Below are 27466 nucleotides of genomic sequence, written 5' to 3'. Positions count from 1 at the left end.
AAGACCTCGGACACTCAGCCAGATTACCCTGCGAATACTTGTTTTGCTTTTCAATCCAGTGGAGACAAAAGGCAGCTGAGGACTCGTCACAGGTAAATGTTACTTTGTACAATACCCTAACTCCAATAATTTACAGTAAATCCAACTTTCTTTCAAATTCGCAGCAGCCTCCGACACTTTGGTTGCGCATTTTGCAGAATCTGTCGAGTTTCTTCTGCGTGGTTGCTAAAGTTAACTTTACACAACTCTGCAGCAAAAGTAGCTGGACTCTATCTCTAATACATCAGAGTATGTTTACATAGAAACATATTGAAACATAGAATGTGGCACACGTAATTTGCAATACAACTGTATCATTTCTTATATCAAAACGGACATTTGGGTTCGTGAACTTGGTCTGTTGTGTATTGACACTTTTAAATGCAGATTTATTATTATAGGGAGAATGAAAGCGTTCTACCAACTCTGGTGGCTCCTGGTATGGACAGGATACCAGCACGTTTTATCGCAAGACTATGAAGCACGAGGGGATGGAAATTTGGTCAGAAGACAAAAAAATAAGTATCTCTCATCTAATCCACCAGGAGAAAATGAACAAGGTCATATCAGACTTTTATTTAACTTTATGTTGTTTATTTGATACTTGCTCGCACTCATTGCTTTCAGTAGCCCATCTTTCCTCATCCATAACTTCTGCTTTATCTGTGTAACTGTGCACCGGCTGCAGGGTAAACCCGATGGCAGTTTCTAGAGATCTCCACTGCCTTATACACGGCACTTGGCGCAATGTAGACCTGAAGACAAGAATGACACAAGAAGTGTTCATTATCAAAGCCACTTCAAAATGAAACAACCTATTTCATTGTGTGAACGTTGTGCTGACAAACTGCTTGTCTTTCTGTGAAGGAAATAAAAAGTGAAGCCAAGTGAAATTATTGAAAGTTGGATTATGCTTGTTTCCCTTCAGGTCAATGTTGCAATTCCCACAGGTCACAAAATATGTTAACAGCCCCAAAAATCAACCACTCAATCTTTCTTTCCCACTTTTCAGAGGAGGATTGCAGTTTGGAGATTGCATTCCTGTTGGACAGTTCGGAAAGCGCCAAGGACTTCAACCACAACCGGGAGAAGAGCTTCGTGCTGGACTTCGTGGAGCGGCTGCAGCAACTGCGGGTGTCGAGCGGCCGGCGGCTGGTGCCCAGAGTGGCGCTGCTCCAGTACAGCAGCACGGTGCTGATCGAGCAGACCTTCCGCGACTGGAGCGGCCCGGCCGCCTTCAGAGCCCGCGTTGCCCCCATCAGCTACATCGGGCACGGCACCTACACCACGTATGCCATCACCAACCTGACCCAGCTCTACCTGAACGAGGCGGCCCCGGGCAGCGTCAGGGTGGCCGTGCTCATGACGGACGGCGTGGACCACCCCAGGAACCCGGACATCTACGCGGCCACGGCCGAGGCCAAGAACCAAGGCATCAAGTTCTTCACAGTGGGCATGTCGCCCGTGGCCACCGAGCCGCCCAACGCGGCCAAACTGCGCCTCTTAGCCAGCCCGCCCGCCTCCCGCTTCGTGCACAACCTGCAGGACGACAGCGCCCTGGGGAAACTCTTCCAAGAAGTGGTAAGGAGCATGGAATGCACGCGTGCTCGCACTAACACACTCGCACTAACTCACACGATCATCATAGGCAGTCCCTCGGAATGAGGAAGACTTGCTTCCACTCCTGAAGTGAGTTCTTAGATGGCTGAACAGTCCAATACGAGAGCCACAGACTCTGTCACAGGTGGGGCAGATAGTCATTGAGGGAAGGGGTGGATGGGACTGGTTTGCTGCATGCTCTTTCTACTGCCTGTGCTTGGTTTCTGCACGCTCTCGGCGACGAGACTCGAGGTGCTCAGCGCCTTCCCGGATGCGCTTCCTCCACTTAGGGCAGTCTTTGGCCAGGGTCTCCCAGGTGTCAGTGAGGATGTTGCACTTTATCAGGGAGGCTTTGAGGGTGTCCTTGTAGCATTTCCGCTGCCCACCTTTGGCTCGTTTGCCGTGAAGGAGTTCTGAGTAGAGTGCTTGCTTTGGGAATCTCGTGTCTGGCATGCGAACTATGTGGTCTGCCCAGCAGAGCTGATCACGTGTGGTCAGTGCTTCGATGCTGGGGATGTTAGCTTGGTCGAGGACGCTAATGTTAGTGCGTCTGTCCTCCCAGGGAATTTATAGGATCTTGCGGAGACATCGTTGGTGGTATTTCTCCAGCGACTTGAGGTGTCTACTGTTTGTGGTCCTCCACCAGCTTGTCCTTACTGTACAGCACTGTCCCCTAGTCATAAGATCCACGGCACGGCCCTGGACACAAGGTCGATAGACCAGAGGTCCTATTCAAATTATTCCCATAGATAGTGGCCTAGATACTCAATCGCACCTGTTTTTGGGTGCGAACCAATCGGTGGGAACGACTGCCATGTCTAAACAGATGGGCGAGAGGACCACACAATATTTATCCTCTTGTACCATTAGGAGGCAAGTTGAATACTGTGGGCACTAGTCATGCTCCAAGAGGCAGTTCACCGAGGAGCAAAATTGACTGGCTGAGAACAGTTTCAGGGTGGATCGCGGAGGGGCGGGAAGGGTGAATGAGCAGTGGTCAGCAGTGGCCCGCAGTTTTAATGTGAAGCCAGGAGGAGCATGGGTGTTCCTTCTAGCTCTATATTCAGATAGGTTTTAAAAACATACTTTTGTGTTTCATCCTTTGGTGGTGCCTTTTAAGGATCGCTCATTAGGCCACTGTAGAAACAAAAAAATCTTTTGGAGTTTGCGCAAGGAAAGCTCTGATGTGTTTTAGCCCAATATGGCAGAAGTGTCCTGCATCTGTTGCAGGATCCTTCTTTGCATATTTAAATTGGGACAGCGAAAAATGAGCAAAACACATAGCAAATTCTACCCCAGTGTCCGAGAAGTCTGCACTTTCCCCTGAGACCGTGACAGAGATAAACCACCTGTTGGAACCTGACTCTCTGTCTCTTTTCATTGTGGGAATGACTTGTGTCTGTGAAGATGACAACAGCATTTAACTTTTATGCATCTGGGTGCTTCCAAGTGGCATCTGTTGACATTAGTCACAGCGACAAGTGCACAATGTCATTGATGCCACCCATATGGCTGTAAAGATCAACTTCATGAACAGGAAGGGATTTAATTCCTTCAATGTCCAGATAGTAGGGTGATGCAAACCACCTTGTTCTGCATATCATTGCATGCTACCTGGGAGCTGTTTATTCTTGGGCAATTCAGGATACTTGCACTGCTCACCTAAAACAATGTGACAGGTTGGCAGATCGGAGACTAGGGATACCTGCTTCTGCCTTTGGCTGATAATACATTTTGGGAATCCAAGGATAGAAGCTGAAAGTAGGTTCATTGAGGTCTGGACATCACTAAGATCATCATGGAACAGACCATCCAAATTCCCCAGTCCTCATTCTGTTGTGTGAACAGGACAGGTCAGGGGGAGCCTGCAGTCTAGTCCAGCAAGGGTTTCCAGATTTATAGTGATTTGCTGCATCCTCCATAGTTTGGCTATTATCAAGAGATTGGGCCTTCCAAATGTAGAAGATGAAGTGGACGAATGCCTGGAAGATCATGATCACAACAAACAATGCCAAGACAGAGAGGAGGTGGGGCCAGACTTCCAGCTACCAGCAGCATTGCCATCAGGTAGGGGGTCGTCACAAACTTCTTCCAATGTAGAGGATGGCTTCTATCTGCATGACACAATAAAGCCCTTCAAGATCCCTTCCCTTGTTCTCAGACAACCATAGGGAATTTGTAATACTTCTAATATTCTTTCTGGGAGAGAATAGTTACAAACAGGTACCGATGGGATAATGTAGGCAGGTGGAAGTCCTGATCTGACAGTTAACTAACAATGTCAAGAAAATCCAGGCCATTATCTTGTTGCCAGAAATATTTGCTTAATTTTCAGATAATTCTGAGAACAGTGCAAAATTGCCAAATTTGCAGCTGACGCGACTATGTTGTGTTATTCTTCAATATTACGAACTCTATAAAGGATATTTACATATTGCATTAGCGACCTAATTTATGAACTTTTATAAATCCTAAATCCCTTGATTACTCTTCTTGATACATTCGTCCACAATTATGGAAGTAGTTACAGTACTGATATAATGGCAATGATGTGTACAAATGCCAGCTGATACACCTTTTAGTGAAGTAAAGTAAAAATTAAAATCAAAATGAGGATTTATTCGGTTTAAGATTTATGTGGGGGATATTTAAGTTAATGGCTGGCATTCTATAGTCATTGTGAATTATTCAGCAGATGGCTGTAAAACAATGTTAATGGGTTTAAAACGTGTGAAAATGTGGTGGCAATTATGTGAGGACTTTGGCCTTGGTAGATTTACATCTTCTCCTGTTGCTGTACATACCATATGATTGATGCATTTTTGTTCAATCATTGTATTTGGAATGCTTGAGGCAAAATAAAATGATGAAGCTTCAGTTGCTAACCATTGCCAACTATTAAGACACATGTTATCATTTTAATTTTAATGCAATTTCAGGTAATGTCTAAACTTTAAAAAAAACTCTCTTTAGTTACTCAAATAGTTAAAATCCACGGAATGTGAAAATTAACTTTTCAAATCTGAACTTCCCACCGAATAAACATGTTTCCTGGTGACATTTAAAAATTTATTCCACATGTCGTAAAATTAACTGTGGAACAGCTGACCTGGGAGCACAGAAAGTTGGCACTGCATCACGAAGTGGCAAAATGTGGGTCTGTGCCTGTGTTTTCTTCATGCTGACTTTTTGATCTCACCTGGATATTTATGGCATTTGGGGAGGTGTTCCGTAGACCCTGAGGAAAAGTATTGTAATCAGGCATGCAGAACATATAGGTCCTAGACTATTGTTGCTGTTCTCATAATGTGTAGCAGCAGGTTTGCTTAATATAATTGTGAGACCGGTAGCATAATTTAAGAACAGAGAGCTTAATTAATCCATAGATTAATTTAACAGGAAATGGAAGACCAGCAGTCTGATATTATACAGAACATGAGATCAGTAGTGTGGTTTAATAGAGATAGGGAATGTTTTGGTAGCTGCCACTGAAAACTCAGTCATTGCGCGAAGGTAATTTAATAACCTGGCCATTATTTACCTCTCAATCAACATCACTAAAACAGATTATCTGGTCATTATCACAGTGCTATTTGTGGGAGCTTGCTGTGCGCAAATTGGCTGCCACATTTCCGACATTACAACAGTGATTACACTTCAAAAAGTACTTCATTGGCTGTAATGTGCTTTGGGATGCCTGGGTGTTGTGAAAGGCGCTATGTAAATGCAAGTCTTTCTTTCTTTTCAACTGGCTAAAGCCTATTCCAGTACAACATTGTGAAGTTTGTTGTTATTTTATCCCTTGTAACAGAAGGAATCTGACACAATTGTCAGATATATACAGACTTTGCGATAGCTTCAATTTGTACCTGAGAGCTCCTCTTTTAAATCTAAGTGACTCTAGATTTTAAATTACTAGAGATACATATTCAAAATCCTCATAAGAATTTCAGGGGAGCAGGGATTAACCTGCATGATTCTGTGTTGGCAGGTCTTGCATTGTGCATGGGAAACAAATGGCAATGGTGCAGTCATTAATATGTTAGACTCTGGGAAAAGCAAGTAGTTCTGTAGAATTGTGTTACTCTATAATGTTGAAGACTGTGGACAACAAATTGGCTGACACTGCAGATGCTGACAGTGCTTGTTTGGAAGCATCTGATACATAGAAATTGACGGCCACACTGACTTTGGCGGCTATCGGCAGTGCCATTCAGATTTAAGAACATAAGAAATAGGAGCTGGAGTAGGCCATTTGGCCCCTCGAGCCTGCTCCACCATTTAATAAGATCATGGCTGCTCTGATCTTGGGCTCAGCTCCACTTCCCTGCCCGCTCCCCATAACCCTTCACTCCCTTTATCGTTGAAAAATCTGTCGAGCTCCATCTTAAATATATTCAATGATCCAGTCTCCACAGCTCTCTGGGCAGAAAATTCCACAGATTTATGACCCTCTGAAAGAAGATATTCCTCCTCAACTCTGTTCTAAATGGGCAACTCCTTATTCTGAAACTATGTCCCCTAGTTCTAGATTCCACCACGAGGGGAAACATCCTTTCTACATCTACCTTGTCGAGCCCCATCATTATCTTATATGTTTCAATAAGATCACCTCTCATTCTTCTAAACTCCAATGAGTATAGGCCCAATCTGCTCAACCTTTCTTCATAAGTCAACCCCTTCACCTCAGGAATCAACCTAGTGAACCTTCTCTGAACTGCCTTCAATGCAAGTATATCCCTCCTTAAATAAGGAGACCAAAACTGTACGCAGTACTCTAGGTGTGGTCTCACCAATACCCTGTATAGTTGTAGCAGGACTTCCCTGCTTTTATACTCATCCTCCTTGCAATAAAGGCCAATATTCCATTTGCCTTCCTGATTACTTGCTGCATACTAGCTTTTTGTGTTTCATACAGGTCCCTCTGTACTGCAGCATTTTGTAATCTCTCCCATGTAAATAATAATTTGCTTTTTTATTTTTCCTGCCAAAGTGGGTAACCTCATACTTTCCCACGTTATATTCCATCTGCCAAATGTTTGCCCACTCACTTAACATGTCTATATCCCTTTGCAGATTCTTTGTGTCCTTCTCACAACTTGCTTTCCCACCCATCTTTGTATCATCAGCAAACTTGGCTACATTACACTCGGTCCCGTCATCCAAGTCATTAATATAGATTGTAAATAGTTGGGCCCCAGCACGATCCCTGCGGCACCCCACTAGTTATGTTTGCCAACTGGAAAATGACTAATTTAGCCCAACTCTCTGTTTTCTGTTAGTTAACCAATCCTCTATCCATGCTAATATATTACCCCAACCCCGTGAACTTTTATCTTGTGCAGTAACTTTTTATGTGACACCTTATCAAATGTCTTCTGGAAATCCAAATGCACCACATCCACTGGTTCCCCCTTATCCACCCTGTTCGTTACATCCCCAAAGAACTCCAGCAAATTTGTCAAACATGATTTCTTTTTCATAAAACCATGCTGACTCTGCTTGACTGCATTTACGATTTTCCAAATGTCCCGCTACTGCTTCCTTAATAATGGACTCCAGCATTTTCCCAATGACAGATGTTAGGCTAACTGGTCTATTTCACATGTTCTATTTAGGTCTTCCTACAGCTCTCTCATTGGCTCTTTACCAAACCTCAGTCTCCTTGGGTATGTCTCTGCTACCATTACCATGTAGCTGTGTAGTAGAGTGACTCACATTACCTGTATTTTCCATTACTTCTCTGTTGCTGCCCTTTGCCTTTGTTCATTTTCTTGGGTCACTATACGCAGTGCCCATAGTGCGCAAGAACTGGCTAGGGCTAATAATATAATATTTAGAGCCTGAACTGCAGCTACAGGTCCCATAGTTATTGATTCCTGAGCCTGAAATATCTGTGGTCATTTGAGCAGGACTGTTAAGTAATATGGACGTGGGTTTGCCTCAGAATGGCCAGAGATCTGTGTGGGAGCAGACTGCTGGGCAGCGGGGAGGATATTGAAGCCCCGCATGATCTGTTTCCCCAATATAGTGAATGCAAAGGAGACAGACTGCTGTAAATTGAAGGCCAGCATCTCTGGAGGCTTTAGTCTCCAAAGCCCCAGTTGTAACATTTGTTCAGGAAGAATCATAACTTGGTCAAGGGTCCCTGCATCTTAAGTAAATATTACAAATCCACTAGAACAAAAATGTAATATTTTATCATGTAAATGAATGAAAGTAAGAGCTGCTGGGGACAGAAGGACAACGTTATTTGCATCTTAAAGCAAGTTTTTTAAAGTGGTAAGTAAATAGTATTACAAATGAAGCCTGTTTTCTATAAGTATTAGTAAGATGTTTCATATTTTTACCATGTGTCTATCATGTGATATATTACTTCAGTAAATTTGTTGTATTAATGGGCCCAAGTTTCAGCTGGAGTCGCTCCTATTTTTTCGGAGCCACTAGCTTAGTTTGGAGTATCTTAGAAATCACAATTCTTGGCATTTAGTTTGCTCCAGTTCTAGTGAGTTAGTTTAGTTTTGTTTTAGTTCAGTTTTTTTTCAAAAGGGGGCGTTACCAGCCACTTACACCTGTTTTGCAAGTTTAGGCAGCGAAAAGTTACTCCAAACTAACTTAGAACGGAATAAGTGTTGACTTTTGTACACTCAAAAAAACCTTGCGTACACTTAAGAAATTAGGCGCAGATAGCCAGAGATTGGGGGGGGGGGGGGGGGGGTGGGGAGAAAGGGAAGTTAGGGGATTTTCCAAAGCATTAAACATTTCACTTTTAGCAATAAAGAGCCATCATCAATAATAAATGACAAATAAATCAATAAATAAATCAATAAATCAATTAAAAAATATTTAAAAAATCAATCAATAAATTAATAAATAAAAAATGTAAAGTTTCTACTCACGTACTGTAGCACCTATCCGTTCAGGAGCACCGGGAGTCCTCCAACACGCCGCCGAAAAGCTGCTGGTCGGGCGGGCCCCGCCACCGAGGAGGTGCTCGGGTGGGGCCAGTCACTGGGGAGGGGTTCGGGCAGGCCCTGCTGCCGAAGAGCTGCTGGTTGGGCGGGGCCTGCCACCGGGGAGGCGTTCGGGCGGACCCTGCCGCCGAAGAGCTGCTGGTCGGGCGGGCCCCGCCGCTGAGGAGGTAAGGGCAGTGGCATCGAGGCAAGGCGAGGGACGGTGAGGCAGGCAGGCCACTTGGCCCAGAATAGGGGCGGCGAACATCACGACGTCCCTTTGGCCAGGGATAGGATTGCCTGGAGACAGGACGCACTGGGAGGACCAGGAGCTACTGCGCACGCGCGCAGATTCCACTGCGCATGCGCGCGCAGCTGGCGGCACTCTTTTCGGCGCAGGGCTGTAGCTCCACCCCCAGCTGCTTGTGCTGAGCTGTGCTGACTGCTAAACAGGCCTGCTGAACACCGAGAATTGCGAGGTAAGTTTTAGGCGTGCTTTTAATTCTACAAAATAGACGGGCCTCTCGGAGGTGCGCCATTCTGCGGGACAGCTGAAACTTGGGCTCATAGTGTTGGACACACCACTGGCACATTCAAGGGGTTTTTCGTACATTACGTGCATGTGTTTTCTCTGATTTTATTTGCCTATTCTAGGGGTTAATTTGACTAGAGGGTGGAGGGTGTAAGTGATGTGTTTGGCTGAATCATATCTGAATGGGGTGAGCTTGATGGTCAAAGTCTTTTGATGTCTTCTTTCCTTCTGTTCGTATGGAGTTTCACTTACGATCTTAGACTACTTGTTAGCAACATTGCAGGGAAACTGCTGGTAAACGCTTTTATTTTAGAAACAGTTTTTCATACTTAATCGTATTACTGTATATACCTTTAAGCAAAATGCATAACATCATAATAGCTGTTTCTTTACTTGTGTTTGTCTACTAATCTTCAAAGTAACACTCACATCCTGTTCAAATAACAAAATAGTTATCTTTACTCAGAGGACATCTCTATGGCATCTGCTAATCTGTAATTTAGGAAAAACATAAGCCTATTGAACTGGAGAATGAAGTAAAAGAGCAAAGCATTGCAGAGAATCATTAGAGAGAAAATGAAGCAACTGTTACTTTTTTGGCGCAGTTGAAGAGGTACGTCCGTCCACCGGTACGCTCGCGGCCTTCCACGAGAGGTGGGCACCGGAGGGACTGGTGTGCATTATTACCCCTGGCAACCAAATTTTAATTTGATTTTATATGTTTTAAAGTTTAATTTGTTTTAAATGCCGGTTTTAGTGTCCCCCCTCCCCTTTTATAGGGGGCACTTGTAAATTATGGTTTAAGAGCCCCCAAAAAAACACAAAAAAAACTACAAAGATACAAAAAAACCAAAAAAGGGCCTTGGGAAATGTTTGGAGTGTCCCCAGGTCGGGGGGGGCACTTGATCTAACTTTATTTTGCCTCCTTAAAAAGAGTTGAAGAGGTACGTCCGATTTTTTTTTTTTGTGGCCCGACTACACCAGGAAAAAAAGTTCCGAGTTTCGCCGGAATTATCTGTGAATTTGGCGCCGCGCAGCTCTGTGGGTGGAGCTTAAGGCCTGCGCCAAAAACTGATGTTGCCAGGGGAACGAGGGACGCTCTGAAGGGCTGATGCTGGGAATGGAAACTGACCAAGGGCTGAGGCTGGAAACTGCTGACCAAGGGTTGAGGTTGGGCTGGAAACGGAAAATGACGCCGCTGCCATCCCGGGCCAAATGGACCCCGCACCGACCCGCACTTATCCCGGGCTGGACCCCGCATCGACCCGCACCTATCCCGGGCCAAAAGGGACTCGCACCTATCCCGGGCCGAAAGGACCCCACACCTATCCCGGACCCCGCACCCCCCGCCGTGTCGGCTGAAACAATGGCATCTTCTCTCTGCCGATTTTGTCTTTGCGCAATTTCCTTAAGTGTAGGGAAGGTTTTTCAGAAGGGAAACATCTCCTTCCATCAAATGTCACTCTTGAAAACATCAACCTGAAACTATCAGTTATATAAAGTATTGCATAATGCATTGGAGTATATTTAAGGAAGTGTTCAAATGATTATCCTTTCCTAATAGATGTAAAATGACTGTCTTGAAGAAAACTATATTTCTAAGGGGGAGTTAAACTGTTTTTAACTTGGCCTATCTCTTGTAGTCTATTCTGTCCGTGAGCGATCACGCTCCAGCTATCACGCTCCAGACATCACCACAGTGCAGGCATCACGCTCCAGACATCACGCTCCCTGCATCACACGCCAACACTCCATGTATCATGCTGTATTTCAGATGCAAATCATCCTAAAATGCTGGTTGAAACTGACAACCACATTCCAATCTGCAAAGTGCCCTGGCCAAACAACTGAGCCTGTGTGCCCTTAAAGGGACATGGCACCACTTTTGCAAATTATATATGAATGATGGGCAGAAAAAGATCAGCTGGTTCATCAAGCCTGGACCACACTCACAATGCTCTATTCCCTATCCCCCGCCCTCCCGCTCCAATCGCCATGTAACCTGCTGGGAGAGGTGCAAGAATATAGTTATGTTTTTACATTATTCTAATACAGAAAAATGTCATAACTGCTAATGTAGGAAGAGTTGGTTTAAACTGTGCGCTTACAAATTCTATCTTTGCCCCTCAATGACACTGATAATTTTTGAGAAGAATGCATTTCAGGGACAAAGACATTGTACTCTGAGGATAGACACATGTAGATTATTAAATAAGCAAGCTAGTTGGTATTAATGATATATTAGGAAGCTAAAAGGGTTGTTAGGTTAATAACTGGCTTTTTTTTATCACAGCAGGGGAGAGTATAAAAGAAGGAAATTACTGCAGTATAAATTAGGGAATAAGTTCATTTCACTATCTAAGTTGCTAGAGATAAGAGGTCAAAGACTTGTGCAACAAAAGCTATAGTTAATGTACCAAGTCCTAATTGTCCGCCAATTTGTTCAATTATCTAAGGGTCATAAAACACCCAGTTAAGTCCAGCAAGAACTAGACAATGAAAAAAATGGTGTAAAAAGTCATACAATGTTTCACTTAGTAGGAACTTTGGCTACAGGGGCCCAAGTTTCGGGTGGAGTTGCTCCTATTTTTTTTTGGAGCAACTGGTTTAGTTTGGAGTATCTTAGAAATGACAATTCTTGGCATTTAGTTTGCTTCAGTTCTAGTGAGTTAATTTAGTTTCGATTTAGTTCAGTTTTTTTTCAAAAGGGGGTGTGTCCAGCCACTTAGGCCTGTTTTGCAAGTTTGAACTGCGAAAAGTTACTCCAAACTAACTTAGAACAGAGTAAGTGTCCACTTTTGTAAGTTCTGAAAAACCTTACCGAGAGTTAAGTTCAGTGCAGGCACAGCCAGAGACAGGGGATAGGAAGCATTAAAGACAAAGGACTAAAGCATTAAACACATCACTTAAAATGGCCTAAAACCTCTTGCGATTATATTTTGCCTTATAGCAGCTGAGTGAGAACAGTTGTTTCTCTTTTTATAAATAAGCAAGTGTAGGCTCCCGGCTGAGGCAGACACATCAACACCTAATTGTGGCTAAGTTGATCATTCGGAAAACATCATACCCCATTAGTCCAACCAATTACTTGAATAACTCACCTCGGACTAGATTATCTTTTATTTGTAAGAACTAACTGCTTGGCATTAATGTGCCTCTGTCAGGGACTGACTGTTAGGGTGGGTTACGCCCACCACTGTCTCGTCGATCTCTACCCGCAACCTCTGGTTGCAGTATCTGTTTTTGATTACTAGATGAGAGAGCATGGTAAAGCACAGTTATGACGGTCCTAATTGTTGAATACCCAGCAACCATTTATTGTTCAGACTCACACATGAAAAATGGCCAGTTTGGCAAGGAGCTGTCCACAAAACCTTATCCACACAAAACTACCACCTTCAGCAGAGGAGGGGTAAATGAAGAAAATTGGAGGGAGAAGAATATAAGATTTGCTCTAGAATATTTTATTTAGTTTGAACAAATAATAGGGGTGATTTTGATTTTGGGCAATAGTGTAAAATGGGCACTATCCTTTCAGCCGCCCGTTACACATCTCTTCCAAAATCAGGAGAAATGTTTACTGGATGGCTGAATTGATAGCGCCTGTTTTACACTATCGGCCAAAATCAAAATTACCCCCAATGAGTGCATTTACCACCCAAATTAAGGGCAAGCATCCTTTTTTCCCATGCCCTTTGTGGGTTCTGTTTAGGTAGGCAGCTCCCAGGCTATGGCTGGGCAGCAGAGCTTATATCAAGAATGATGCAATGTGGGTAAATTAAACCTGCATCATTACACTTCATGGAATCGTATTTTGGTGTCACATCACGCAGTCAGTGCCTGCTTGCTATTTTGCCTGCTTTAAATTACTTTATATTAAATACAGTACTAAAAGTAATGAAATAGCAAATGTAGCCATACAAGGGTAAATTTCCCAATCCCGTGCTCCCAGCAAGAATGCTGGTCAGAGATAGAGATACAACACTACAGCCTCAATTCTCTGACCCATGCTCCCCTCAAGCATGACTGGCCACTGGGAGCGTGGGATCCGGCAGTGATGTTCTAAAGTGCAATTCCATTTAAGAAAACTAATTTTGGTACTTTATCTTTGCAGGCAGAGTTGGCTGATGAAGGGGTAAGTATGATTTGTGTCCCAAAGAAATTGTCTTGTCGATGTTGTAGATGTCTTGGAGAAATGTTATGATATATGATATCCTCTTCGTATATGGAATTTTAAGTTAATCATTCAATTGTTACCAACTTTTCACATGATGGAGATAGTCATGCAAGGACTGAGAATGAGCCGGCGTATGTTATGGTACATTATATATTCAGGATGAGAAATGGCCATCAGGCTAGCCCCACTTCTTACTCTACTCATCCCGACATCCCTCATACCTTCCTTCTACCCGCATCCCCACCTCCTGGAAGAAGCAAAGAAGATCCATATCTAATTAAAAAATTCTCTAAGAAAGTTCCTCTCTGACCCCTCAAAGGCAATCGGAGCAAGCCCCCCCCAAAATGTCACCTTTTTGCCATGATCTTGGTAGTTTTCCAAAAATGTGTCGAATGTATTCTTGAAAGACTATAAGGAGTTAGTCCTCACTACCGACTCCAGAATCCTGTTTACAGGTTGATCACCCTCTGAGGAAAATACAAGTTCTGAACATTCAACCTCACTTCCTCAATTTAAATATGTGGCCTCTATTTCTACCTGGCCCCACCACCTCAAACACTTGTGTGTTATTGATGCCCTGAATCAATTTAAATACCTGAATCAGATTCCTCTGACTGTGCATCCCCACAGTACTTCAGATAATCTAATCTTTACATCTGCCTATTATCATGGCCCCAGTTTTATACTGAGCAGTCTGAGCAATGTACCCAGGACCCTGTTTGCTTTTGCTGTAGTGGCCTGGCATTTTGGGTAGACTTTTTTCATTCCAGACTTTTTTATGTACTTGGCCACAAATCAGTTTTTCCTTTAAGGAATTTTTTTGTGGAGGCAAATATAACATATATATGTTTTGAATTATTTTTATTTATTTCAGTGCCCAAAAACACCAAAGTGCATTTGTGAAAAAGGAGAAAGAGGTCCCACAGGTCCTTCTGTAAGTTTCTTGTTTAAATACCATTTACTCTCTCTGCTAACTCAATCTGAGGTTAATTTTATAGATTTGATAACTATAGTGACATTAATAGCAAGAAGGCAAGGGCCATGGGGTGCTGTGCATGAAACCAAAGTATATCATATGATCAAATATAGCCTGACTCCTGTTCATACAGTAAAATATTTTCAATTCCATTAGGCAAAGCCAATTAAATGACCGGGAATGAAGGAAAATATTTTTTATATTTGTATTTTAAGTCTTCAGTTATTATGGTGTCGCCATGTACACACTTGTTCTTTTTCCTATATTTTCCCCAATTTTATATTTTCACAACATAAGTTTTACCTCAGGTAAGATTTCCACCATTTACTCTTTACCATCTCATGGAAATTTCTTCCAACCTTCTTTTGCTTTTGTGTATTTGCAATTTCCATTAGGCAGAGCTTACACTTATTTTGTTGATACAAGTTGGAGAACCTTTATAATACTTTAAAGCCATGATCCAATCATGTCCACCTTTGGAACAGTTGGTGTCATCACTGATATAAAGGATCAATTCTTCACTGGGCTAGCACAGCCAAGATTGTGAACTCAGCACAGTGACCATTATTAGGAGAAGGTCTATTGCCTCCCCTCAGCTCCATCTCCTCCCTTCATCCCAAAAAGTAACTATGGAATTTATCATATGGATAATCGCTGGCAAAATGCCCTGCCCTACCACCAGTAGTTTAGTGCATTGTACCAACTTGTGAGAAATTGCATTGTACCACCCTCTGACAGCACATTATAGAATCATAGAATAGTACAGCACAGAAGGAGGCCATATAGCCCATCGAGTCTGCGCGGCTCTTTCAAAGAGTAATCCAGTTAGTCCCACTCCCCCTACTCTTTCCCCATATCCGTGCAATGTTTTCTCCTTCAAGTATTTATCCAATTCTCTTTTGAAGCCTATTATTGAATCTGTATCCACCACCCTATCGGGCAGTGCATTCCAAATCCTAACCACGCGATGGGGAGAAAAGTTTTTCCTCATGTCACCTCTGGTTCTTTTGCCAATCACGTTTTAAATCTGTGCCTTCTGGTTATCGCCCCTTCAGCCATTGAAAACAGTTTATCTTTATTTACTCTATCTGAAGCCTTCATTATCTTAAACACCTCTATCAACTGTCCTCTTGGCCTTCTCTGCTTTAAGGAGAACAACCCCAACTTCTCCAGTTTATTCACGTAACTGTAATCCCTCATCCTTGGAATCATTCTCATCAATCCCTTCTGTACCCTCTCCAAAGCCTTCCTAAAGTGTGGTGCCCAAAATTGGACACAATACTCCAGCTGGTGCCGAACTTTTGTATTATATAGTTTTAGCATAACGACCTGGCTTTTGTACTCCATGCCTCTATTTATAAAGCCCAGGATCCCATATGCTTTATTAATTGCTTTGTTAACCTGCCCTGCTATCCTCAAAGATTTGTAGCCACGCCATTTATGTGGCTGGGTCCAGTCCGAAAAACAGCCATTCACCACAACTCTCTTTTCTATCCCTTAGTCAATTTTGTATCCATGCTCCTGCTGCTCCTTTTATCGCATGGGTTCCAATTTTGCTAACTCTATTTGTTACTCTATTAAACGCCTTTTGAAAGTCCATATACACAACATCAACTGCAGTGCCCTCTCTGTTTCCTCATCAAAACCTCAATCAAGTTAGTCAAACACGATTTGCCCTTAACAAATCCGTGCTGGCTCTCTTTTATTAGTCCATGCTTGTCCAAGTTGTTAATTTTCTCCCAGATTATTGTTTCTAAAAGTTTCCCATCACCTACGTTAAGCTGACTGGTCTGTAATTACTAGGTTTATCCTTCGCCCCTTTTTTGAACAAAGGTGTAACATTTGCAATCCTCCAGTCCTTTGGCATCACCCCTATATCTAAGGCAGATTGGAAGATTGTGATCAGCACCTCTGCAATTTCTACCCTTACTTCCCTCAGCAACCTTGGATACATCCCATCCAGTCCGGGTGACTTAACCCCTTTTAAGTACCGTCAGCATTTCTAGTACCTCCACTTTATCTATTTTTGATCTCATCCAGTATCCCAGCAACTTCCTCATTTACCTTAGCTTTGGCAAAGAACCCTTCCTTGGTAAACACGGATGCAAAGTCCTCATTTCGTACCTCAGCCATGCCTTCTGTCTCAACCAATAGATCTCCATTTTGGTCCCGAATCAGACCTACCGTTGCTCTGACCACCCTTTTGCTGTTATTTTGCATATAGAAAACCTTTGCATTCCCCTTTACACTAGTTGCCAATCTATCCTTATACTGTCTCTTTGCCCCTCATATTTCCTTTTGTTCTCCTCTACTTTTTATATTCAGCCTGATTCTCTTGTATTATCAAGTTGACATCTGTCATATGGCCTCTCTTTCTGCTTCATCCTACTCTCTAACTCCTTTGCCATCCAGGTAGTTCTGGCTTTGGTTGCCCTCCCTTTCCCCCTTGTGGGGAATTACCTAGACTGTACCCAAACCGTCTCTTCATTAAAGGCCTCCCATTTCTCCATTACATTTCTGCCTGCCAGTCTTTGACTCCAATTTATCCGGGCCAATTCCCTTCTCAATTCGTTGAAATTAGACCTCCTCCAGTTAAGTCTTTTTATTCTAGATTGCTCCTTGGCATTCTCCATAACTTATCTAAACCTTACAATACTATGATCACTATTCCAGAGATGCTTCCGACTGCAACATTCTCCATTTGACCCTCTTCATTCCCCAGCCTGTACCAGCCTGTGACACAGCACATTGTACCACCCTTTGACAGCGCATTGTACCACCCTGTGACACAGCACATTGTACCGCCCTGTGACAGAGCACATTGTACCAGCCTGTGACAGCACATTGTACCAGCCTGTGACACAGCACATTGTACCAGCCTGTGACACAGCACATTGTACCAGCCTGTGACAGCACATTGTACCACCCTGTGACACAGCACATTGTACCGCCCTGTGACACAGCACATTGTACCAGCCTGTGACAGCGCATTGTACCACCCTGTGACACAGCACATTGTACCAGCCTGTGACAACACATTGTACCGCCCTGTGACAGAGCACATTGTACCAGCCTGTGACAGCACATTGTACTAGCCTGTGACACAGCACATTGTACCAGCCTGTGACACAGCACATTGTACCAGCCTGTGACAGCACATTGTACCACCCTGTGACACAGCACATTGTACCGCCCTGTGACACAGCACATTGTACCAGCCTGTGACAGCGCATTGTACCACCCTGTGACACAGAACATTGTACCAGCCTGTGACAGCGCATTGTACCAGCCTGTGACACAGCACTTTGTACCAGCCTGTGACAGCGCATTGTACCGCCCTGTGACACAGCACATTGTACCAGCCTGTGACAGCACATTGTACCGCCCTGTGACACAGCACATTGTACCAGCCTGTGACAGCGCATTGTACCGCCCTGTGACACAGCACATTGTACCAGCCTGTGACAGCGCATTGTACCGCCCTGTGACAGTGCATTGTACCGCCCTGTGACACAGCACTTTGTACCAGCCTGTGACAGCGCATTGTACCATCCTGTGACAGAGCACATTGTACCAGCCTGTGACACAGCACATTGTACCAGCCTGTGACAGCGCATTGTACCATCCTGTGACACAGCACATTGTACCAGCCTGTGACAGCGCATTGTACCGCTCTGTGACAGTGCATTGTACCGCCCTGTGACACAGCACATTGTACCAGCCTGTGACAGCGCATTGTACCGCCCTGTGACAGTGCATTGTACCGCCCTGTGACACAGCACTTTGTACCAGCCTGTGACAGCGCATTGTACCATCCTGTGACAGAGCACATTGTACCAGCCTGTGACAGCGCATTGTACCATCCTGTGACAGAGCACATTGTACCAGCCTGTGACAGCGCATTGTACCATCCTGTGACAGAGCACATTGTACCAGCCTGTGACAGCGCATTGTACCGCCCTGTGACACAGCACATTGTACCAGCCTGTGACAGCGCATTGTACCGCCCTGTGACAGTGCATTGTACCGCCCTGTGACACAGCACTTTGTACCAGCCTGTGACAGCGCATTGTACCATCCTGTGACAGAGCACATTGTACCAGCCTGTGACACAGCACATTGTACCAGCCTGTGACAGCGCATTGTACCATCCTGTGACACAGCACATTGTACCAGCCTGTGACAGCGCATTGTACCGCCCTGTGACAGTGCATTGTACCGCCCTGTGACACAGCACATTGTACCAGCCTGTGACAGCGCATTGTACCGCCCTGTGACAGTGCATTGTACCGCCCTGTGACACAGCACTTTGTACCAGCCTGTGACAGCGCATTGTACCATCCTGTGACAGAGCACATTGTACCAGCCTGTGACAGCGCATTGTACCATCCTGTGACAGAGCACATTGTACCAGCCTGTGACAGCGCATTGTACCATCCTGTGACAGAGCACATTGTACCAGCCTGTGACAGCGCATTGTACCATCCTGTGACAGAGCACATTGTACCAGCCTGTGACAGCGCATTGTACCAGCCTGTGACACAGCACATTGTACCAGCCTGTGACAGCGCATTGTACCATCCTGTGACAGAGCACATTGTACCAGCCTATGACACAGCACATTGTACCAGCCTGTGACACAGCACTTTGTACCAGCCTGTGACAGCGCATTGTACCATCCTGTGACAGAGCACATTGTACCGCCCTGTGACACAGCACATTGTACCGCCCTGTGACAGTGCATTGTACCGCCCTGTGACACAGCACTTTGTACCAGCCTGTGACAGCGCATTGTACCATCCTGTGACAGAGCACATTGTACCAGCCTGTGACACAGCACATTGTACCAGCCTGTGACAGCGCATTGTACCATCCTGTGACAGAGCACATTGTACCAGCCTATGACACAGCACATTGTACCAGCCTGTGACACAGCACATTGTACCAGCCTGTGACACAGCGCATTGTACCACCCTGTGACACAGCGCATTGTACCACCCTGTGACACAGCACATTGTACCACCCTGTGACATAGCGCATTGTACCACCCTGTGACAGCGCATTGTACCACCCTGTGACAACGCATTGTACCACCCTGTGACAGCGCATTGTACCACCCTGTGACAGAGCACAGTGTACCACCCTGTGACAGCGCATTGTACCACTCTGTGACAGCGCATTGTACCACCCTGTGACAGAGCACAGTGTACCACCCTGTGACACAACACATTATACCATCCTGTGAAATAGTATTTTGTGCCACCTTGTAAAGCAGCATATTGTACCAACCTGCAATTTATTACTTTTGCTTATTAATGCATTACACGTGGTACTACCGTGGTATTCCCTTTACACGCTTATTTCTTTTGCAAAAAGTGATTTATCACCTTATTAACTTAAAAAAAACTCTGTGCTGTATTTTTCCAGACTGTACAATTGTCCTCTGTTCATCAAACATTGGATTTCTTTCAAAGTGGACAGTTTGTGTGCCCTTTTAGGATCCTGTTAGAAGCAATAAATCACTTCTGTAACTTAAAATGCTCATCAGATTTAAACCAAAATTCACAAGTGTTCTCTCTCTACCAGCCAGGCTCCCTTTGAAAATGTTATTATTTGAAAATTCAAGAAATATTTTCTGTTGATAGTGATATTGTGCCCGAAATTGGTGAACATACCGCCCGCGGACTGCCAACATCGGAAAATTGTTCGAAAAATACCAATATACCGCCCACATACCACCTGGCGGAAAATTCATCAGCGACATACCGCCGGGTGGTATGCATACCGTCCGCCCATGCACATCGCCGACATACCGCCCAAAATTGCTAAATTGATGATTTGCCACCAACATGCCGCCGACCGCCCTGCAGACTGCCCGAGAAAAGGTGTTTTTAAGTCGATCTTCAGTCGGTATATGGATAATGGTGGAAAACCTTCTATAGTTTTTTTCATTGATTTGAATAATGGCAAGTGTTTGTTTATAATATATTTCAATAATCAGCAGAAAAGCTGCTTTCTGGCTGTAATGCAAAGGGCTCCAGTTGAGACTTGCATTTGCTTTCAATAGTAAACCAATAATACTGTTATACATCATTCAGTAACATCCAGTTAGCTGGTGTTTGGGCAAATATGCAGCTGCCGTGCCATAAAACAGGTGTTCAAAAGTGAGATTCCTGGAATTCTCATACATGTAATTTGAAGACTTTTACAATTAGAATGCCATCTGTTTAATAGCCAGAAGAAAACTACTGACCACTGTAAGATAGCATTTACAACTTAACCCAGGTGTTTGTCAATTATTTTCTTATTAATCATTACTTCATCTTAAGAAGTGTGATGGTGCTAATAGGGAAAAACACAGTTCACACCAGATTGGGGCTTGGGGCTTGCCATCGCATTAGAATAGTTGATGTACATTGTGGGCCCCACACCAGACACTGCTGTGAAAGACTGGGGCTGTTTCCATCTAACCAACAAAAACATGGGCCTGGCATTGCTTAGGAATGCTTCCTACCGAAGGTGATACGAGTTGAATTTCAGGTTATCAATGGACTGGAAAACTGTTATAATTTGTTCTCGGTCCTTGCCAGATAATGTGCTTCCTGAGTCATAAATTAAAGCAAGTGTATGCCTATTATGTTTGTGCAGCAATTTATTCTTTCTTTCCTGGAGTATGTGCATGTGTTGCTGATAGATGGTTGCTGGATGGTGATATATCTCACTCAATGGGATAAGTTATGTGACTTGTACAATATTACAATGTAGTAAAATGTCTCTTATTGTTGCTATTCACATGCACAGTTCATTGTTCATGGCGTTTACATATTAATTTATCATTTAAAGAACTGAAACATGGAATTTTGAAAGTTGGTCAGGATGATCATTTTCTACTTTTATGTTTATGTTAATATGTTTTTTAGGGGAAAAAAGGACGTCCTGGTGATGATGGTTCTACTGGTCTCAAAGGAAATAAGGTGGATCTATTTAAGTAATTGCACTGAATGAAATGAATTGACAACCAGTCTTTTTGTACTATGTTTATTCGAATATACTTCTAGAAACTTTTTCACTGATATTTTTAAAATTGTGTTTAACAGGGTGAATCAGGTCTGAGTGGAATTCCAGGAAGGGATGGAATGGAGGTATAATTTACACTGTTTGAAAATGTAACCCTGTTGCCGTCACATAGTCTGTCAAATTTGTGAACATGAACATAAACAGGTTGGGTTTCTAAGTAACACACTAAAGAAAACACTTCAGAATTTTAAATAACCTGCTTGTATGAGGGATAAGAGAAAGTTGTTGTCATAACAAAGCCATCAATGATTAGAGTGTAGTGATTCTGTCTCAATTACAATGACAGCATTATTTTGCATTTCTTGGAGAAAGTATGAAAGTACATATTGAATAAAATATGCATTATTGTAGTAAACAATATGGTAAGTTTTACAAATTCATATTCCTGATGTGTAAAGTTCCACATGCTCCATGTGTCAATAATTAGAACAAAAGATTACCAATACACTTAGCTTCAGTAATATGAAATGCATGTTGCAATAAATTTTAGTTCAACTTGACGAACTTGCATGCAAGGTTCTACTAATCTAAATTAACATTATATCCGAAGCTATTACATTATTGGAGGAACTTGTGGACAACAAACACTTAGGGGTAATTTTTGCCTTAACTGCCTGGATGGGAATCTGGTGGAACAGATGGTTTTTGCCGACCCTGCCCAGTTTTCATCCAATCAACAGGAAGGGCTTCCACTTGCTGAATGTACAGATTGTGTGTGACAACATGCAAAGGATACATCCACGCAAGATATACTGGAAGTTGTCATGATGCAGTTGTGTGGCCTCTTCAAGGAAGAAAATCACGTCAACAGATGGCTTGTGGATAATAAAGCCTACCCATGCTACCGTGGATATTGACACCACTACTTGTGGCCTGAACAGTAGCAGAGGAGCACCATAACGAGGCACATAAAAGATTGGTCTTCAAGAGGACCAATGGAGGTCTAAAGGAAGTTTTCACTGCCTTGATAGGTTGAGAGGGGCTTTGCAGTAAACTACAGATTGTGTGTAATGCATAGTTGTATTGTGCTGTGCACAATTTCGGCAGAACAACATTTCTGGACTTTGAAATTACTGGGGAGGGAGCCGTAGCTTCACTGGACGCAGAACTATATGGAGAAGAGCATCATGATTCAGAGAACTCCTCAGGGGCATCAGAAGATTGCTCATCACTGAAGTTTTATCTTCTGTATAATACAGTCTGCCTTTGATACCAGAGCCTTCCCTTCTTCTTCCCCACTTTTAAACATTCCCCCAATCCTAGTACCCACCCTAGGACATGAGAATACGTCTGACCTCTTTGCGCCTACATGATCGTAATTGAATACGTCAGCAGCAAATAAATGCACCCATTATTATATGATAAAATTTCATGCATAATGAAGCATGACATCAGTGTACATTCTATTTTATTACAAAATGAACACCAGTCAACCTACTCTTTCCTAACACCTTGCTTACCCTGGCTCAATTTCATCTATGTTAAGGGCCAGTATCACTAGATGTAGTTGGCTGCGCATTCCGGCTTGATTTTGTTCCACCACGACTGATCTGGACCTCAACTCCATTTACCCACCTTTGCTACATATCCCCTCATACACTTTACCGAACAAACATTTATCGGTCTCAGTCTTGAAATATTTATTGCATTTTATGTCATCTGTTTCCTTCCTTCCTAAAGTTACAATTTCAAGTAAAAAGGTCAGAGACATAGGCCAGAAGTTTCTACAGGTAGGTGGGTTGGGGGCAGGGGGCCACCAAGGCAGGTGGGAAACCCGGGAGGCCTGCTTTTACCGCAGCCCCTGCCAACTTTAATGGCAGGGTCTGATTTGTATGCGAGCCGTCGGTTTCCCACCTGCAGTCAGACAGATTGAGAGGCTGGCTGACTGCGGGCGGATAGGTCTGCAACTGCAGAGAGGGAGCAAGGATTTGGTCCTGGGGAAGGATTGGGGGGGGGGGGGAAGGATGTCGTTCAGGGATCGTGGGGTGCTCTGTCAGTGATCACATGGGGTTTCAGGGATCGTGGGGTGCTCTGTCAGTGATCACATGGGGTTTCGGGGATCGTGGGGTGCTCTGTCAGTGATCACATGGGGTTTCGGGGATCGTGGGGTGCTCTGTCAGTGATCACATGGGGTTTCGGGGATCGCAGGGGGCTCTGTCAGTGATCACATGGGGTTTCAGGGATCGTGGGGTGCTCTGTCAGTGATCACATGGGGTTTCGGGGATCGTGGGGTGCTCTGTCAGTGATCACATGGGGTTTCGGGGATCGCAGGGGGCTCTGTCAGTGATCACATGGGGTTTCGGGGATCGCAGGGGGCTCTGTCAGTGATCACATGGGGTTTCGGGGATCGCAGGGGGCTCTGTCAGTGATCACATGGGGTTTCGGGGATCGCAGGGGGCTCAGTCAGTGATCACATGGGGTTTCGGGGATCGCAGGGGGCTCAGTCGGGGGGTGGGGGGCACGGATCACTGGGGGCTCAGCCAGGATTTGCAGAGGGGCTCGTTCTGGGAGTGGGGGGGGGGGGGTTGGCAGGGATTGGGGGGTGGCTGTGGAGGGAGGGGGGGTGGAGGGTTGACCAGAGGATCGGGTGTCGGCTGGAGGGGTGAGCCGGAGGGTCGGTGGGAGAAGGGCAAGTGGAGGATCAGGAATCGGCCGGGGGGGGTGGGGGTGGGGTGGGGTGGTGTCTCAACCGCAGGCTCATGGTGGGGGGGGGGAGGGAAACATAGAAACATAGAAAATAGGTGCAGGAGTAGGCCATTCGGCCCTTCTAGCCTGCACCGCCATTCAATGAGTTCATGACTGAACACGCAACCTCAGTACCCCACTCCCGCTTTCCCGCCATACCCCTTGATCTCCCTAGTAGTAAGGACTACATCTAACTCCTTTTTGAATATATTTAGTGAATTGGCCTCAACAACTTTCTGTGGTAGAGAATTCCACAGGTTCACCACCCTCTGGGTGAAGAAGTTTCTCCTCATCTCGGTCCTAAATGGCTTACCCCTTATCCTTAGACTGTGACTTCTGGACTTCCCCAACATTGTGAACATTCTTCCTGCATCTAGCCTGTCTAAACCCATCAGAATTTTAAACGTTTCTATGAGGTCTCCTCTCATTCTTCTGAACTCCAGTGAATACAAGCCCAGTTGATTTAGTCTTTCTTGATAGGTCAGTCCCGCCATCCCGGGAATCAGTCTGGTGAACCTTCGCTGCACTCCCTCAATAACAAGAATGTCCTTCCTCAGGTTAGGAGACCAAAACTGTACACAATACTCCAGGTGTGGCCTCACCAAGGCCCTGTACAACTATAGCAACACCTCCCTGCCCCTGTACTCAAATCCCCTCGCTATGAAGGCCAACATGCCATTTGCTTTCTTAACCGCCTGCTGTACCTGCATGCCAACCTTCAATGACTGATGTACCATGACACCCAGGTCTCGTTGCACCTCCCCTTTTCCTAATCTGTCACCATTCAGATAATAGTCTGTCTCTCTGTTTTTACCACCAAAGTGGACAACCTCACATTTATCCACATTATACTTCATCTGTCATGCATTTGCCCACTCACCTAACCTATCCAAGTCACTCTGCAGCCTAATAGCATCCTCCTCGCAGCTCACACTGCCACCTAACTTAGTGTCATCCGCAAATTTGGAGATACTACATTTAATCCCCTCATCTAAATCATTAATATACATTGTAAACAGCTGGGGCCCCAGCACAGAACCTTGCGGTACCCTACTACTCACCGCCTGCCATTCTGAAAAGTACCCATTTACTCCTACTCTTTGCTTCCTGTCTGACAACCATTTCTCAATCCATGTCAGCACACTACCCCCAATCCCATGTGCTTTAACTTTGCACATTAATCTCTTGTGTGGAACCTTGTCGAAAGCCTTCTGAAAGTCCAAATATACCACATCAAATGGTTCTCCCTTGTCCACTCTACTGGAAACATCCTCAAAAAATTCCAGAAGATTTGTCAAGCATGATTTCCCTTTCACAAATCCATGCTGACTTGGACCTATCATGTCACCTCTTTCCAAATGCGCTGCTATGACATCCTTAATAATTGATTCCATCATCTTACCCACTACCGATGTCAGGCTGACCGGTCTATAATTCCCTGTTTTCTCTCTCCCTCCTTTTTTAAAAAGTGGGGTTACATTGGCTACCCTCCACTCAATAGGAACTGATCCAGAGTCAATGGAATGTTGGAAAATGACTGTCAATGCATCCGCTATTTCCAAGGCTACCTCCTTAATACTCTGGGATGCAGTCCATCAGGCCCTGGAGATTTATCGGCCTTCAATCCCATCAATTTCCCCAACACAATTTCCCGACTAATGAGGATTTCCCTCAGTTCCTCCTCCTTACTAAACCCTCTGACCCTTATATCCGGAATGTTGTTAGTGTCCTCCTTAGTGAATACCGAACCAAAGTACTTGTTCACTTGGTCCGCCATTTCTTTGTTCCCCGTTATGACTTCCCCTGATTCTGACTGCAGGGGACCTACATTTGTCTTTACTAACCTTTTTCTTTTTACATATCTATAGAAAATTTTGCAATCTGTCTTAATGTTCCCTGCAAGCTTCTTCTCGTACTCCATTTTCCCTGCCCTAATCAAACCATTTGTCCTCCTCTGCTGAGTTCTAAATTTCTCCCAGTCTCCGGTTTCGCTGCTATTTCTGGCCAATTTGTATGCCACTTCCTTGGCTTTAATACTATCTCTGATTTCCCTTGATAGCCACGGTTGACCCACCTTCGCTTTTTTATTTTTATGCCAGACAGGAATGTACAATTGTTGTAGTTCATCCATGCGGTCTCTAAATGTCTGCCATTGCCCATCCACAGTCAACCCCTCAAGTATCATTCGCCAATCAATCCTAGCCAATTCACGCCTCATACCTTCAAAGTTACCCTTCTTTAAGTTCTGGACCATGGTCTCTGAATTAACTGTTTCATTCTCCATCCTAATGCAGAATTCCACCATATTATGGTCACTCTTCCCCAAGGGGCCTCGCACAACAAGATTGCTAATTAATCCTCTCTCATTACACAACACCCAGTCTAAGATGGCCTCTCCCCTAGTTGGTTCCTCGACATATTGGTCTAGAAAACCATCCCTTATGCACTCCAGGAAATCCTCCTCCACCGTATTGCTTCCAGTTTGGTTAGCCCAATCTATGTGCATATTAAAGTCACCCATTATAACTGCTGCACCCTTATTGCATGCACCCATAATTTCTTGTTTGATGCCCTCCCCAACATCACTACTACTGTTTGGAGGTCTGTACACAACTCCCACTAACGTTTTTTGCCCAGGGCTGGCCTCAGCATTATCGGAGGGGTTGGGTGAGGGGGCCTCATAGTGGGGCTTGGAGGCCTGGGGAGGCGATTGGAGGACTCTTGGTGGGGTCTTTCATCGCAGTGGGTGAGTTAGGTAGGGACCCTGGATCCAGGAGGTAAGTATAAAGCCATTTACTACCTGGATACAGCTGTCCCCACCTCGCTTTAACTGCTAGGATTCACAAATTGTGTGAAACATGTCCACATGCAGTTACATTCAAAATGGAGGTGAAAAAAGAGGCCTCATTATAATATTTAAATTGACATTCTGTCCCCTGGGAGACGGTTGGTCATCTGCCCTACAACCCCCCCCCCCCCCACTTCCCGCCTCCTTTAAAACCGGAATTGGGCAGGTTGGAGGCGGGATAAGATGAGAACCTCATTTTAGCAATTTAACTTCCCTCACGCTCCAAACCCACCCGTTTTTTTTAGGGGAAAATTCCAGCCATAAATTACCATGTTATATTCAAAATCATATTATATAGGACCCTGTTCTAATGAGAATATATTAATATATGATAACCACGCAAACCTGTAATCTAAAGGCACTAAATAATTGATGAGTGTATGTTTATCTCGATTTATAGTAGCAAAGAAACAGATGGTTCAGCTCTTGATTTTGCATTGTGGCAAATGCTAAAATTCATGATAAACCTATTACCTGTTACTATCTCATTCAGGCAAAATTAAACATTCTGAGGTAGTGACATGTTCCGGAGAACAAATGTTGGAATTAATGAATTAGTGTGCATAACCAAATGCTATTC

The 27466-nt window shown here is 44.3% G+C and overlaps 1 protein-coding gene across 1 annotated transcript in view; it reads left to right on the top strand.

Moving 5' to 3' along the window:
* The first annotated feature begins 436 nt into the window (after nt 1-436).
* col28a2a (collagen, type XXVIII, alpha 2a) overlaps nt 437-27466 on the top strand; it is a 205003-nt gene continuing 177973 nt past the window's right edge. Inside the window, exons 1-6 of the mRNA XM_070875706.1 lie at nt 437-599; nt 1052-1620; nt 13238-13258; nt 14175-14234; nt 21197-21250; nt 21374-21418. Of these exons, the coding sequence (XP_070731807.1) occupies nt 446-599; nt 1052-1620; nt 13238-13258; nt 14175-14234; nt 21197-21250; nt 21374-21418 (903 nt within the window). The 5' untranslated portion in view covers nt 437-445. The remainder of the gene's footprint in view (nt 600-1051; nt 1621-13237; nt 13259-14174; nt 14235-21196; nt 21251-21373; nt 21419-27466) is intronic.

Source organism: Pristiophorus japonicus, chromosome 3 (genome assembly GCF_044704955.1).
Source record: "Pristiophorus japonicus isolate sPriJap1 chromosome 3, sPriJap1.hap1, whole genome shotgun sequence".
Classification (NCBI taxonomy): domain Eukaryota; kingdom Metazoa; phylum Chordata; class Chondrichthyes; family Pristiophoridae; genus Pristiophorus; species Pristiophorus japonicus.
This window is presented reverse-complemented; position numbering and strand designations above follow the sequence as displayed.